Source organism: Danaus plexippus, chromosome 14 (assembly GCF_018135715.1).
Source record: "Danaus plexippus chromosome 14, MEX_DaPlex, whole genome shotgun sequence".
Lineage (NCBI taxonomy): Eukaryota > Metazoa > Arthropoda > Insecta > Lepidoptera > Nymphalidae > Danaus > Danaus plexippus.
The window spans coordinates 6,390,735-6,404,847 of record NC_083546.1 but is presented as its reverse complement, the minus strand read 5'-3'; the positions used below and the strand labels follow the sequence as shown (position 1 = coordinate 6,404,847).

At 30.5% G+C, this 14,113-nt stretch overlaps 1 protein-coding gene across 5 annotated transcripts in view; it reads right to left on the bottom strand.

The window, feature by feature from the left end:
- Positions 1-973: 973 nt before the first annotated feature.
- Positions 974-14,113, bottom strand: part of LOC116769423 (uncharacterized) — a 60,820-nt gene continuing 47,680 nt past the window's right edge. For 2 of the 5 annotated variants that reach the window (XM_061522634.1, XM_061522636.1), the window contains exons 2-5: positions 5,952-6,317; positions 4,839-5,056; positions 3,657-4,169; positions 974-3,448 (exon numbers count right to left, since the gene is read on the bottom strand). In XM_061522634.1, coding sequence (XP_061378618.1) covers positions 3,176-3,448; positions 3,657-4,169; positions 4,839-5,056; positions 5,952-6,171 — 1,224 coding nt within the window. In that variant the 5' untranslated portion in view covers positions 6,172-6,317 and the 3' untranslated portion in view covers positions 974-3,175. Of the gene's footprint in view, positions 3,449-3,656; positions 4,170-4,838; positions 5,057-5,951; positions 7,025-14,113 lie in introns of those variants that run through there. The other 3 variants (XM_061522635.1, XM_032660510.2, XM_032660511.2) reach the window with 3 other exon arrangements.

Below are 14,113 nucleotides of genomic sequence, written 5' to 3'. Positions count from 1 at the left end.
TTCAATTAAAATTGGATATAAAAATGTAATATTCTCGTAATTAATGTCATTAATAATATTTACAAGTGTACAATAATCCAGCTGTGTGATATCTTTCGTGCACCCTAGCTATTGAAAACTGAGTTTTTAACTCCAGTTATTGCGTGTACATCCAAGAACAAGTTAACTAATAATGTTCTACGGGGAATCCTTGCGTATAAACAAACAGCATCGTTCTGGTGAATCAGTATTGCCTACACAATAAAAGTAAATATCCTTAAAAAATAAGCACGAAGAAAAAAATAATTAAAGAAAATATATGGCAACGTGTAACTAGCCGAGTGATCGCATTTTTGTAGAAGAAAAGAGTTTTGTTAGAATGAAATTTAACTAATAATCTAAAAAAAACAATACCCACTAAAAACAATATTTCGCCACTAAATGGGTGATTAAAATCCCCAGTATCAGTGGAAAATTCACTAACTTGGCAACATTGTGAAAAACGAATAGATCTAGAAATCAAATAAAGGTTTTTTGTAAACGAAACATAAATAAAAAATTTAATATTATGACATCACACGATTCTTTTAGATGGCAACTTTCATAATATAATATGCCGGTTAAAACATACAGAATGCCTAAGTCACCGTCTTAAAGCAGGGTGGACAGCGGAATTAATACAATGAGTAATTCCACTCGAGTCAATACATTTATATCGTTTATTTTATTTTACAAATAATTTAAATAAAATTTTGAGTTAGAAAAGTTTTATAAAAGGTTTCATTTCCTCATAAATATAATATATATTTATTTTTTTAATTTAGCGTTGATGTAATTTTTCTTCATTCGCTTCTCTTACTAAGTCTTAAATATTACACAAAATTCCCTTTGTGTTTTAATATTTTTAATATTTATGTTTTTTTTTTTTTGTATTTGTGTTGCATATTTATTCATCCATAAAATAAAACTATTGAAGCGGAAATAAAACACAGTATTAATTTTCATTCTTTAATATAAAAATAGTTCAAATTTACATTCCTATGTAAGAGCTCTGCCCATAAAGAAACTAGCTTTTGAAGCTAAATATTTAAAACTATTTTGCACTTAAAATCTAAATTGGTACAATTGACCCTCGCTTTGGGAACAACATTATTGCCAACTCGTTTATTATCCATTCATTGTAGATTCAAATTAATATCAACAGTAGATGTGGGAATAAGTATTAAGTAATTTTCTCCTTATTCCCATATATATTATTACACATTTTGGATTTATGAGGTAAACCTTATACATTGTAGAATATTTGAAACAACGCCTTAGCAGAGGTAAGCAGAGAGTATAGTCAAATTTAAAATTTTGTATGAAATTGAAAAGCCAAGTGTGTTATACAACATACATATATAAGGAGTAATATTGATTGACAATCCGGTGATATTCATGTTAAAATACATATTTTTAATTCAAATAAAACTACAGGTACAACAAAATGGCAGTGCATGTTACTAAAAAAATCCTTTTGTTTAAGTAATACTGTGATGAAACGGTGAATTAACAGCCATTTATGTTATAAAAATTAAAATCAGGTAAGTTTAGGTCAAATTTATAATATTTCCCAATTTTGCTATTTAAATGCTACGCTATTCTTCATTCAAAATGTTTTCAACTTGGTGCATAACTAGCCTTATTTATATAAAATTTATTTGAAATACATGAATGTGTTCGTTTTTTCGTTTGGCTGCTGTTTTATTGATCACAATAAATCAACGGAATATGTATATGCGAAATGAAGAAACGTGTCAGGCTAATTTTATATGACGTTAAATGTCAAACATAAAAAACTGTCGTCATAAAAAAAAAACAAAATACAAACCGGTGAAACTGCCCCTTAAGCTATTTATAATAAGAAGAATTTGAAAGTGTCCTAAACAACTTCAGTAATTCTAACGTGTTCGTTACTAAAGTTCTTAAAAATTATTTCATAGTAACATCGATAATCTAGTATGTTATCGAGGTAGGCTAGAAAAGTAGGCACAGACAATTTTCAACCTGCCAACATTCCAGCTACAACACTTCATAGAATTAATTGAACACATTAAAAATCCAACCGTAGATTTCAATTCGGCTACCTACATCAAAAATACTTTTCTTTTGTACTCATCCTCAACTTGGGAAAGTTACTATAAATTTCTATCAAGCGTTTAATTTCTTTTTTAAAATATTAGGCACCCGCGCAAAATATTCGCAGCGCAAGTTTTAATTCGTAGTGCACTAAATTTAATTTGAGTGAAGAAATTTATTTTATTTATTAGTAATTATAAATAGGGTTTTATTTTACTTTCGCTTAAAATTTATCAACACTAATCACTATAAAGCTTACTTGTTAAATAATATTTGGGCCGCTTCCACTGTCACCTTTGACAAGAATTCAGCCGCCATTAGAAAAAAGGATTCATAGATTAAAAAAAATAATTATAAACCTATTGTTTTCTATATGTCCCTTTTTCTTATGACGCGTATAGACAATAATATTCGCTTATTGTTTTTGGTTTTATTTAAAAATCATAATCGTTGTGTCACCGTTATTGGACCAATATTGTCTTTTCTTACAAAATTACCTTCCCTTAATTCAGTTACTCCTGTCGCCATTTTGTAATTATACAGAATTTTTAAGTTATATCGAGAGTATGTACGAGATCCGACCATTGATTATCGAAAACTAGATTTGAAGAAGGACTGGGTTTCAGCAATTGTTTTAATTCCATTATTTTGTGTTGTGATATGTATCTAGAGATATGTAGGGTGGAGTGAAGTCAAAATAGTTGAACGTACAAACAAACCAACCTTATTTATTGTAAAGTTAAAATTACAATATCGATGGAAGACTGATTAATTCAAAGTGAATTCGGTAATATCTGTTATAAGACGGCAACTCTCGCAAGGGATTTTTATTTGTTAAAAAAAAAAATATCCTATTATCCGATATATGATCGATGTAAATTTTCTTTCATTTAGAATTACACAGTCAAAATACACCCCATGCAGTACACAGTTTTGGTTAAAATCCACATTCACCAAAAAAAATCAATCGTCCAGCTCTCTCTCAGTTGTAATTGGCAACAGATAAAATATACACGTATTCATCAAACAACCTGTCAAAATATATCAATAACGGACCGGCCGCAGATTAAAATCTGCACTAAAAAGTTTGTATTGGTCTGTACAGCCCCGTGTAGCCGCAGAGGCGGGCTCGCAGCGCGGTTATCAACATGGCCGCACCGGACAGGTCGTCCAACAAGTTGGCGCACTCGCAGACCAACAGGTACATCTTGTCGCCGTGAGCGGCCACTGACTTGTGTAAGGCTATCTTTCTCATGCCCACGGAATGTGGGAGATGCCGATACAACATCCTCGCTCCCGTCCAATACAACCAGTTGCGTTCGAAACGTTCGCCATCATCGCCCTCGAAGACCTTGAAATAATGATCGCACTTATAATCAATATAATAACGAAATAGTTTTTTCAGTCTCTATGTCTTTCCCTCCAACTCTAAGTTCAGTAAACTATTGTACCTAAGTAGTTAAAAATGTGTGTGAATTTTAATTTATAGTAATTTAGTTTAGAACAAATAGCATCTTATATTCGCATCTTACTTTCTTGTCTATATTTAGTACTGTTACCTTGTAAACACTGATGATGAACCCCGTGGTCGCTGTGTGCGACTTCTTCGGTCCACCGGCGAGATCGTTGAAGGGCGGTCTGCAGATCATCGCGACTTCACTGTACAAGTCCAACGTATGAGCTGCCGAATACCTTATGGTTTTTGGATCGAACTTCGACAAAGAGGCACTTCTCATATTATTATAAAACAGTAAAGGATCCGTTTGGGTCGTGTTTATCACGTAGTAGGATATGAAAGGAAATTCAGCATTCTTCTCCATATTAGCTAAGAGCATGCCACCCACAGCGGTATTCGCGTGAGCGACGTCACTCAATAACTCTATGGCGGCAGTTCTCTGTCTGATTAGAGGTTTGGCAAGTGGAGATTCTAGAATAGGCTCTATAGGTTCTAAGGGGCTCATCAGATGGGCTAATATACAGAGTTTTGGATCCGCGACTTCTAAGATGCTAAGAGAATTTTGTCCAGATTTTGTCGTAATCCCCTTTTCGGGCGTGGGGGGCGGCACTGGAAGCTGAAATTGAAATGATTTTTATAAGCACTTTGACCTGTAATAATACTTAAGACAACGTTACAAGCCAAGGAATGTCGAAAACATTTATTTTTATGTCTGAATAAGTTCTTATCGAACAAATAAAAACAAGTTTAGAGCTATTTCAGGCTTTGAATTTATTGAATTTAATGATTGAGTGTTAACATCAGGGGGACGTTGTTGTATTTGACTTATTTACTGTATTGTTTTTAATCAAAAATCTTTAACTTTACGAAAATTTGTTACTTAGATTGTGAATTATGGATGCAAATGTTTTTCTGATGTTGCAAGTTCATATCCAAATTGTTTCGAAACTTTCTTTCTACAAGTGGCGCCTTCCGTGCCGTATAAATTATTATATTCCTTATATTATTAGTACCTTAGATTTATTTTTATGACTGCTTATAATTAATTATAATACTGAATACAGAATACTGAACCATTGCCATTTTGTAATGGCAACATTTAAGTATCAACTTGTATTTGAAAACTATAAATATTGGCGTCAGCCATTTTGTGGGGCATTATTGGAAATAACGATATACATTAAAAATCAAGTTTGAAACTGTACCTATTACCCCGTACGCAAGTTGCAAATGAGGTGTTTGTATTTTAAGTCAACTATTTTATAGAAGTATGTATATATCTTACCGGTACACCATCAGGTAAGAACCGATCCAAGGCATGAGCGGGTATAACGAAGCAGTCTCGCTCGAGGGTGGCCAGCGAAACCGGCTCCGTCCTCCTGCGCTCGGACGTCACTGGCTTCTCCCATCGCAGGAGGGACACCGATGGTTCCCTGGTCACCAGCGGCTGTGGTGGTTCCGGATCCAAGCCGATACCACCTCCGATGACAGGACCACATCTTTCTGAGATGCATAGACAGAAATATGTTTGTATTAAAGTTCATATAGAAAATATACAATGAAAATTTCATAGACACGACCAGGATTCGAAATTTAAACCTCCAGAATATAATGTCCAACCATATAATTTATGCATAAAAGGCAAAGATAAGTTTAATTTCTTCCACATACATATTGTTGCCCAGGGATGCTATATTCGTTACCAATGATAAGACAATTTACCTAACACTTTAATGGTCCTTATAATAGTGTGTATTATACGTATAATTTATGTTACATGATTTCCAAACAATAAATTAAACCCTTCGTGATTATAATCGCGTGTTCATGTGTAGAAAAATGGGGCGTAAACCTCATTTACTTTTACTTTCCATTCCTAATATCTTTTTTGTGTAGTATTTTTTTTCGCCGCTGTACATTAATTAGTTCTTTTGGAAAATTGTTATTTCGTTTAATATTAATATGACAGTTTCGACCATACCTATTTGAGATTGTTTTCTTGAATGCAAAGAAAATCTAGACGATAAGTCTGATACTAACACTAGCATCTTCGTAACACTAAATTTGTTTTTCAGACGCCACTGCTATATTTAGATTAAATAAGTTTACTAAGAAACAAATTTTGAATTATTGTTCGATACCTGAAGGAATATTTACGACAAACATTTGGACTAAAGTTTTATGTCCCAAATTGTTTCGCGTCTAAGGCGTTGTTGATTTTATAGAATTGTTAAAGGTTAGCCAACATAATGCCAAAATATTTACATTTCAAGCAGCCCGTTAATGTGAAACATAGAAAGTATTATTTACTTACAGTAAAGGTATGCACATAGATAGAGATTATCCCAAACAATTCGTCTGGCAACACTGAACACACTATTGGAACTCTGATTCTTACTTCCCGAATTACCTGAGCCATCATTGTACTGGGTACTGGCCCTAGGTGCTGAGAAGAACAAGTGGGTTCTGTAGTGGTGTTCCTCCATACATGAATAGCGATCCCTGTCCCTCCGCTTAGCGTTCCTTCCTGCCCCCAAGGCCCCTTTCGCTTTCCCCCCACCCCCTCCCCCCGAAACCGTCTTCTCGCCGCTGAAGTTCTTCCGAAACATCAAATTCATCTTGGCCGCGTGCCACTAGCACTATCTCACTCGCACATTAACGTTTAAACACTAATTAGTTAAGACTAAAATATTTAAAACGTCCTGTCTCTGTTACGCTTTTGGCGTTATATTAATTTTAATCTGGCAGCGGGTCACGGTAAAAACTATGCAAGATTACCAGTTGACTGATGTCTATTTATAAATGGTTAGAATTTTACTGTTAGTTATTGTGGATATTGTCATTTTAATTATGATATACAAATTATAATAGGAGGTATTATAGTTCCAGAGAAAATCATAATTGCTTGTAGTTAAGACCATTTGTTTCCCCTAATATTTTGACATTTATGTTGAAATGTAAGACCTCTTTATGAAGGTCAAAATTCTAAAATTGCTCTTAAGAACGATAATGGGCAGGTCCTTCGGAATATTCGGGATCTTAAGTCAACAAGTACACAACAATAAATATACTATATTCTGAAATTTCATAATTCTGTTTAAGTCGAATATTCTAAAAACGAATAATAATGTTTAAATGATAAGTTTATAAAGTTTTTTTTGCATAAAAAATATTCTATCTAACATGTACATTGTACAAAAAAGGTATTTACTTTACTCATGACTTTAGAACTATGTTGTTATTTTGCCTTGATGTAACGTCTGAAAACTTCAAAGATTAAAGCGCTCTGCGAAAGATTAATTTCTGAAATTTTCGCAAACTTTTTCCTTCCATACATATCATCCCTCAGAGTTTTACAAAGGATTTTTAAAACATATATATCAACTTAATTAATTCTAAAATCTGTAAATAACAAAAAGTTCTTGGAAAATTTGCTGTATCTGGGTATTTTATAAAGTAATTTTGTGACTGATTATTTGATTTTTTGACTCTTGTTTATAGCCAATACATATTGTTATGCTACCAAAAAAAATCATCCTCGGAAACGGTATTGTATATATTTTTAATGAATTTTCGAAGTTTTTTTTTAATGAATTTCAAACACAACCTTATTTTTGTTTGATATTACAAATTCTCTTTCGTCTTGGTTTCTAACATATATCAAAGACACGCTCAGAGGAACCGAGTTCCTTTAATGTTTGTTAAAAGGCTACCAACTTCTATGTTTAAAAGTTTAAGTTACAAATTTCGGAATGCATTTAATTCCTGTCTTTAGAACTTTGTTGTTCGTTTCTGATTTAAGGTCTTGAAACTTAAGATTAAAGTTGTACTAAGTTATCTCTTCCCAACTATTTATGCAAGGTATTTTGGAGTAAAAAAGATTCAGAAATATTTCAAGACAGAAAAATTAAATTCAGAAGTTTTAAATTCATAGCCAGTTAAGTGGTTTGTAAATTCTGTGATTCGAAAATAATTGAATATTTATATTCACATTTTTTTTTAGAAGTTTAAGATATCGTTGGCGGTAGATGTCAAATAACAGGACTTACTGACAGACACTTCCATCTTTTCTGCCAGTGATCACGATTACTATAAAGCAGTTGAAGAAACGGGGAAATGTAATAATAATAATAAAAATCGCTTACTTGTTCGAAAAATTTAGTCATTTCAAATTTTCTTAATACCTTAATTTCTTTTACTCACTTATCAAATAGTTCCTAATATGAATATAATAAAAAATGGTAAGTTGGTGTTGGTTAATATAAGCAGGAATATCTACTAAGCCGATTTGATTAAAATTTGTATGTAAGTACTATATGTATAGTGCGGAAGTCAAAGATCTTGTGTCTAAATTTTGGATTTCACGAGGCTTTATTGCAACTCTGAACAGACTTCTGTGATAATTTTTTTATATTTTTTTCAAACGTAATATAGTCATTACCTAGTATATGTACGGGCAAATTAAAAAAATCGATTACAAGAATTTCTGCGACTGTTGTTTTTTTAAAATTTATATGGTATGATATCGTGGCATTGACAACAGATGGCGTTGTCGGGTTACCATATTTATTTTTGGGCACAATATTACTTTCTCAATGATGGAACTAGGAAATGCACTCGATGATATCACTGGCACAAAATAATGCTATACGCTGGTCTACTTGAGTTAATTTCAGCAAAACGTTAGTAAAACTTGTAAAATGATATCGAAGACTTTCGCGAGTATTCATTTAAATGTAACTAAAAATTTCCGATTACTACGCGTATTTTATTATTAAAAAAAATAATAATAAATAAATAGTTTTTAAAAATAATAATATACGCCTAGTTATCCATAAGTATTAATTTCATTTAAAAGCTTGTAAAAGTCATAAGTCTAACTTATATTTTTAAAAATAGTTCTTATATAATCAATATAGAGTATAAGTTTTTATAATCTATAATGTTTCTTTTCATATTACAATACTTAAATTTAATTGTTTGAATAAAAAAAAAACAGTCGCTTAAGTTTTAACGTCGTGCTGTTTTTATAGAAAACAGAAGTATGAAAAAAAAAATCAATAAAATTGTTTGAGTATTATTATATTTTATTTTTTAAATAAAATATTATTCTCAAATATCCTAACCATATAAGATTTTTTTGTTTGATAAAATGTTGATTTCCTCTATTTTTTTGATATAAAATATTAGTATAAAATTAAAAATTCTAGACACGTCCGCAAAGAAAATTTTATTAAGAAAATTTTTAAATTATTTTTTGCTTGATTAACGTTATTCACTTTTACTTTAGACATGATCGATTTTACACGTATTGACCGCTTTCTAACAATGTCAGCTGCTTTGTCGCATACATTATAAACGATAATGAAGGTCGGATTAACTTGAATTAGCAATTTTAAGGTTCCTTACATCATCAGACTTCAATAATAGAACCTCACAGGTTAACTTTGATGTCCATCTCTTTTCTGTTTTCAAGGAATATGTGTATCAATTTTCGAGGTTGGAAATAACTTATCTGAATCATCAGCTCTGAGATAAACCAAAAATCGGCTAAGTCCCAAGTTTTCCAAGTTGTACCATGTTTAATTTGATAAGCAAAATGCATGTATACTATAATATAACGAATTGCATGTTAACATATTTCTTTGTTCTCATTCAGTTGAATATTTAAATACCTGTTTTAATATCCACTCACATATGTCTTGATACTATTCTGCTATTAATACATCATGTATTTTATATTATTCCATACTAAGCGACAATACTCACAGACTACAACGGTGTTTAATTTTTTTAAAACACAGATAATAAAACAATGTTAATGTCCACAAAGCATAAGGCCTTATCTGTCTTAACTTTTAATTTCCATGTAAAGCAGCTTCAATGAGAATTCCACCTTTTGTCACCGTCGCTCCTGTTAATTTTTTCTTTCGTTCAGAACCTAATGATTTTTTTTTTATGAATGTAAACCACGTATTCAGATTTAGTTATCAGATTCAGGTGTCCCTTAATGGGACTTTGTTTAAATACTATGTGACGCGAATTCGAAATTTATTTTCAAACTTACTTTGACAGTAAAACACTGAGAAATTATTTATGAGCTCGATTTATATGTAATGTAATCTTTTGCCACGAATCATTTAAAGTGGAGAGTTATATTTTCTCAGCTCGGTTCATTATGTATAAATGTTGGATTATTTTTTTTAAATTTCTCATTCTGATGGTTAATAAAGCATTGAAGGAGGTCGCTTATTTATGAATTTATAATGCTAAATAAGTTTGTAATCGCAATGATTTATACAAGGTTACAATTTTTGTTCCTTTCTCTTAACGAGGGAGCGGATTTGAGTATGAGGAACTACTACTACTTCCAGGTTGTAACCCCCAAATGCTTATGGAAGCAAGGTCTTATGTCTTATGTATAATGTGCAATATATTTTATAGAAGATTTCGTTCTCATTTAATCTATTCCCTGGCGTTGCTTAAAGTGTTCTCAATGCTTGAGACGCTCGTAAAAAGCTTGATTTAGAACCTCATATCCATTCATACTAGGTAACAAATAAACCTGTAATGGTTCCGTAAATATAATCCAGGCCAGATATAAATTAGGACGAATCGATTTTATGTAGAAATCTCTAAAATCCTATGGGTACAAAACGAATACCAAATGCAATAACAAAATGGTTTTTAAATGTTAGTAACAATAAAATATAATATTATGTTGGCAACATTGTCTATATACCTATGAATGTCTCCAGCTTATACGGGATGGATATCGTCTCTAACTGCTTTATGCTAATTTAATTTTAGAGTATCCGGATTATTCAGTCTAATAGTCAAATCCGATAGCCAATATAATAGATTAATAGTCTCTTTATCTGCGTTATCTTTTAAAACAACACAGCTTCGATGGTCCAAGATGGTATATATTTGTAAAAATCGATATTTTACTGATATATTTAAAGGGGCATAAATATTAAAACTTTAACTTGGGTTATTTGTGAAGAATGCATTTTAATATAATAAAATACCTTCAATCTAACCGTTGTATAGATTTTTTTTTTAATCGAATCTTTGAATTCGTTTTGTTGTTTGGATTTTTTTTTGTCAATATCACAGTCTTAAAACTTATCACGGATTAGGTCGCGATATAAGTACCACCATAGCCAATATTAGCCGTACATTGACATAACTCCAGTACCCTATAATGCATTCACTTTATAATCAAGTGTAACCTCACTGCAATAAATATACCTATTTGAGTTAAAAAATTCTGAATAACCTGAATCTGATTAATGTCTTGAACAGAATATCAATTGTTTACAAACATTTTATGACTAAGTCTTTTTAGTTAATTGAGAAGCTTGCTATCATTAATTGATTTTAAATTAAAAAGATTGTTTATGTTCAATACTTATATCAAATGTACCACTGCAGACTTTTTAGGCGCCATGTTGGTTAGTAGCCATTACTATGAGTGAACATATGATTTGTGTTATAGTATTTCGTTGATGACATGTAAGCTTCGTTCGAAACTGTCAATGCGTTTAGGACTTTAAGTTTTAAAACGTTCATTCAAATTAAATATTTTATGATGAGAAGGATATCCTTAATTTTATATTACTATAAAAACATAGTTTTATGAAAAATCTATATAGTAATTTCTTAATGAAAAATCATTTCTAACTAAATAAATAATTGTTTAAGTGAAGTTGAGATCGCTTTTTTTTTGTTATCTATACTTTATGAAGCCTATTTTGGCACTTTAATATTCTGATCTGTATTGTCTTATCTAGAAAAATCTATTTTATTATAATGACATCTAAGACTCACTAGTATTCAGTTCAATAGAAGTAATACTTTCGTATGTACTATCGCGTTTTTTATTATTTTAAAACTACATACTCCTGAAGTTTCGGTTGCTTTGCGGCAACCGTGATCGTCGTCAGAGATGGACAATGTTTTTTAATTAAAAAATCGCGATAGATAACCATAAGTGTTAGTTTTATTTGAATGTATGTCATTGTTAAATCGTCATAGCAAATAAATGACATCTAATATCAAATATGTGGTTCTCATATTGAGACTATATCAAGCCAAAAAAACCATCTACATAAAAATATTACGTAAACGAACATAGAATTTAAAACACAGAAATAGTTTAAAAGTCATGATTATTTAATTACAAATCAATCGGTTTTTAAACAAAAAATATAGTAATTTAAAATATGAGCTTTAGTCTTTATACATCATTCAACATCGTCACACAGGAAGTGTAACACGTCACGGTTGCCAGTGATTCCTGATTCGCATGCCACAACCCCATTAAATGGTTACGTTTTAAAATATTTACCACCCGTGAGGACTGATGTCCGTTCCGCTCTTGTACATAAGTGTCGGATAACGAATATAGTATATTTAAACTCATTTACAAGTGTTTGTGGAGGAAAAAATACATTTTCTATAAAATACAGACCTGAATTAATACTATTTTATTATTTCTCCATCACTTTATTTTTCTTGTATTACGTACTAGGATATACTCATGGTTTTCAAAAAATATTTTGTTTTATTTTTAGTTAAAATGTTATTATTTTTTCATATATAATATAATGTATTATTTCATTGAATATATATTATATAACCTATGGTACATATAAATTATGTTTACTTTAAACATCATTGAACGTTCAGCTATTCAATAACAGATGGCGCGAGTAGTGTTTCAAATAAGATAGTTAAACGACAACTTTTATCAGTATATAAGTGGATATATAGGATATGGATTAAATATTTGGGGCGCAATTTTGAACCATATTCCGTAATAAAAAGGCGTTTGCAAAATTTCATCTTATCCGATTCCGCAGAAAGAGTAAAATTGAGTGGAAAGGTTTCCCCCTTGTATACATAAAATAACCTTATATTCAAGTTAAGTAGAAGTTAAATACAAAATTTTTATTAATAATTTTCATTACATGAAACTGTCAAGCGTGAAGTGAAATATTTACTAACCGCTACCGAAACTGTCTTCAAAAAATCACTTTTTATAATTAAATGAAACAAAAAAAGTTTTGATCGTTCTGAAAATTTGCATATGAACTGTGAAGATGAAGTGAAAAGAACACAGTGTATTTTCTATCTATAACAAAAATGCGACGCCCGATTAAAACAAACAGAATATTTCAGCTAAAAATAATGCTTGAAGCATGAAAGTATAGCAAGAAAAAAAACATTCATACAATGTTTCACAAGAAAAAAACAAGTTAAATCTGTTTTAACACAAATCTTAATGTCTTATAAAAGCAAAAAGACCAAATTAATAACTCAATCCTAACGGTGGTATAAGAAATTAGGTATTCGCTGTCAAAGTTAACAAGATGTCGTAAATTTAAGGGGACGCGACCTCCCCTGAATACAGCTGATAAAATGGTAATCATTTAGCTTCTCTTACGTTCAGAAACATTTTTAATACTTTCAAAGACTTATGTAGAATTAAAGCTAGCTTTGTCTCGATATTAATATCATTGTTGTGTTTTTTATGAGTTTGTTAATAAATGCTGTCCCCTTTTTGTAGAAAAATGTCAAATAATGTCTTCAGGTATGCTTTAGATCATAGAAAATTCAGCAAAGTATTCGGATCTCGATACCAGGGCGAAGGTTTCAGAGAAGTTTTAAACATACCTCGATATAGTTTCAAATACTCCGAAGTACCTCAAAATAACATTCTTATAATGATTTATTATAATAGGCTTAAAATATTATGACACTGTCTAATAGACGTATTGACAGACTAAAAATAAAATTGTTTGACATAATATGTCTCATAAACAACAAAAAAAAAATATTTTTTAATGACTATTGGAATATTGAAGAATATTTACTATTTCGAGGGTAAATTTTACATATTTTCTCCCGTCTGATGTAAATATAGTATATATATATTCTGGTGTGTATATTTATATGTAAATATTTACCCCACAAGCAGTAATTACAAAACAAAGACTATTTAATGTCATTGAATTTCATCTCTCATTCGAATCTGTTTTCATTAAAATGTTTTATTTCTAAAAGAAAATGCGTAAAATTATATTTAGATTCCAACGACATGTCTCTTAGCAAGAAAACAGATTATATTAAGGTATGTTGGCTGAGTACCAGAAAAATAGTACATTTGCTAGTATTTCCACTGATTTATTAAAATAATATTCAATAAAAAATATTCATTCAATAGCTTTAGGATAAATATGATATTAATTAATTTAAATGTTATCTGAAACAAAAATTTTAATGACAGAACTTTTTATAAATGTAACGATTTAAAAATAAGGTTTAGGCCAGCACACGTTTAAAGTTTTAGAGGTGAATGTACAAAGTATGTACTTTATTTATTATACATTTCTTTGAAAGTTGATAAATAGGATCTGGTTCAATAATTTACTATTAAAAATAATATCAAACTAAGCGCTTGCTTCAATTAACATAGTATATAACTAAATATTTTTTTAATTATGTCAACATTATTTCCACAGATTACCCAAAGATTAGTTGGTCTTTATAAAA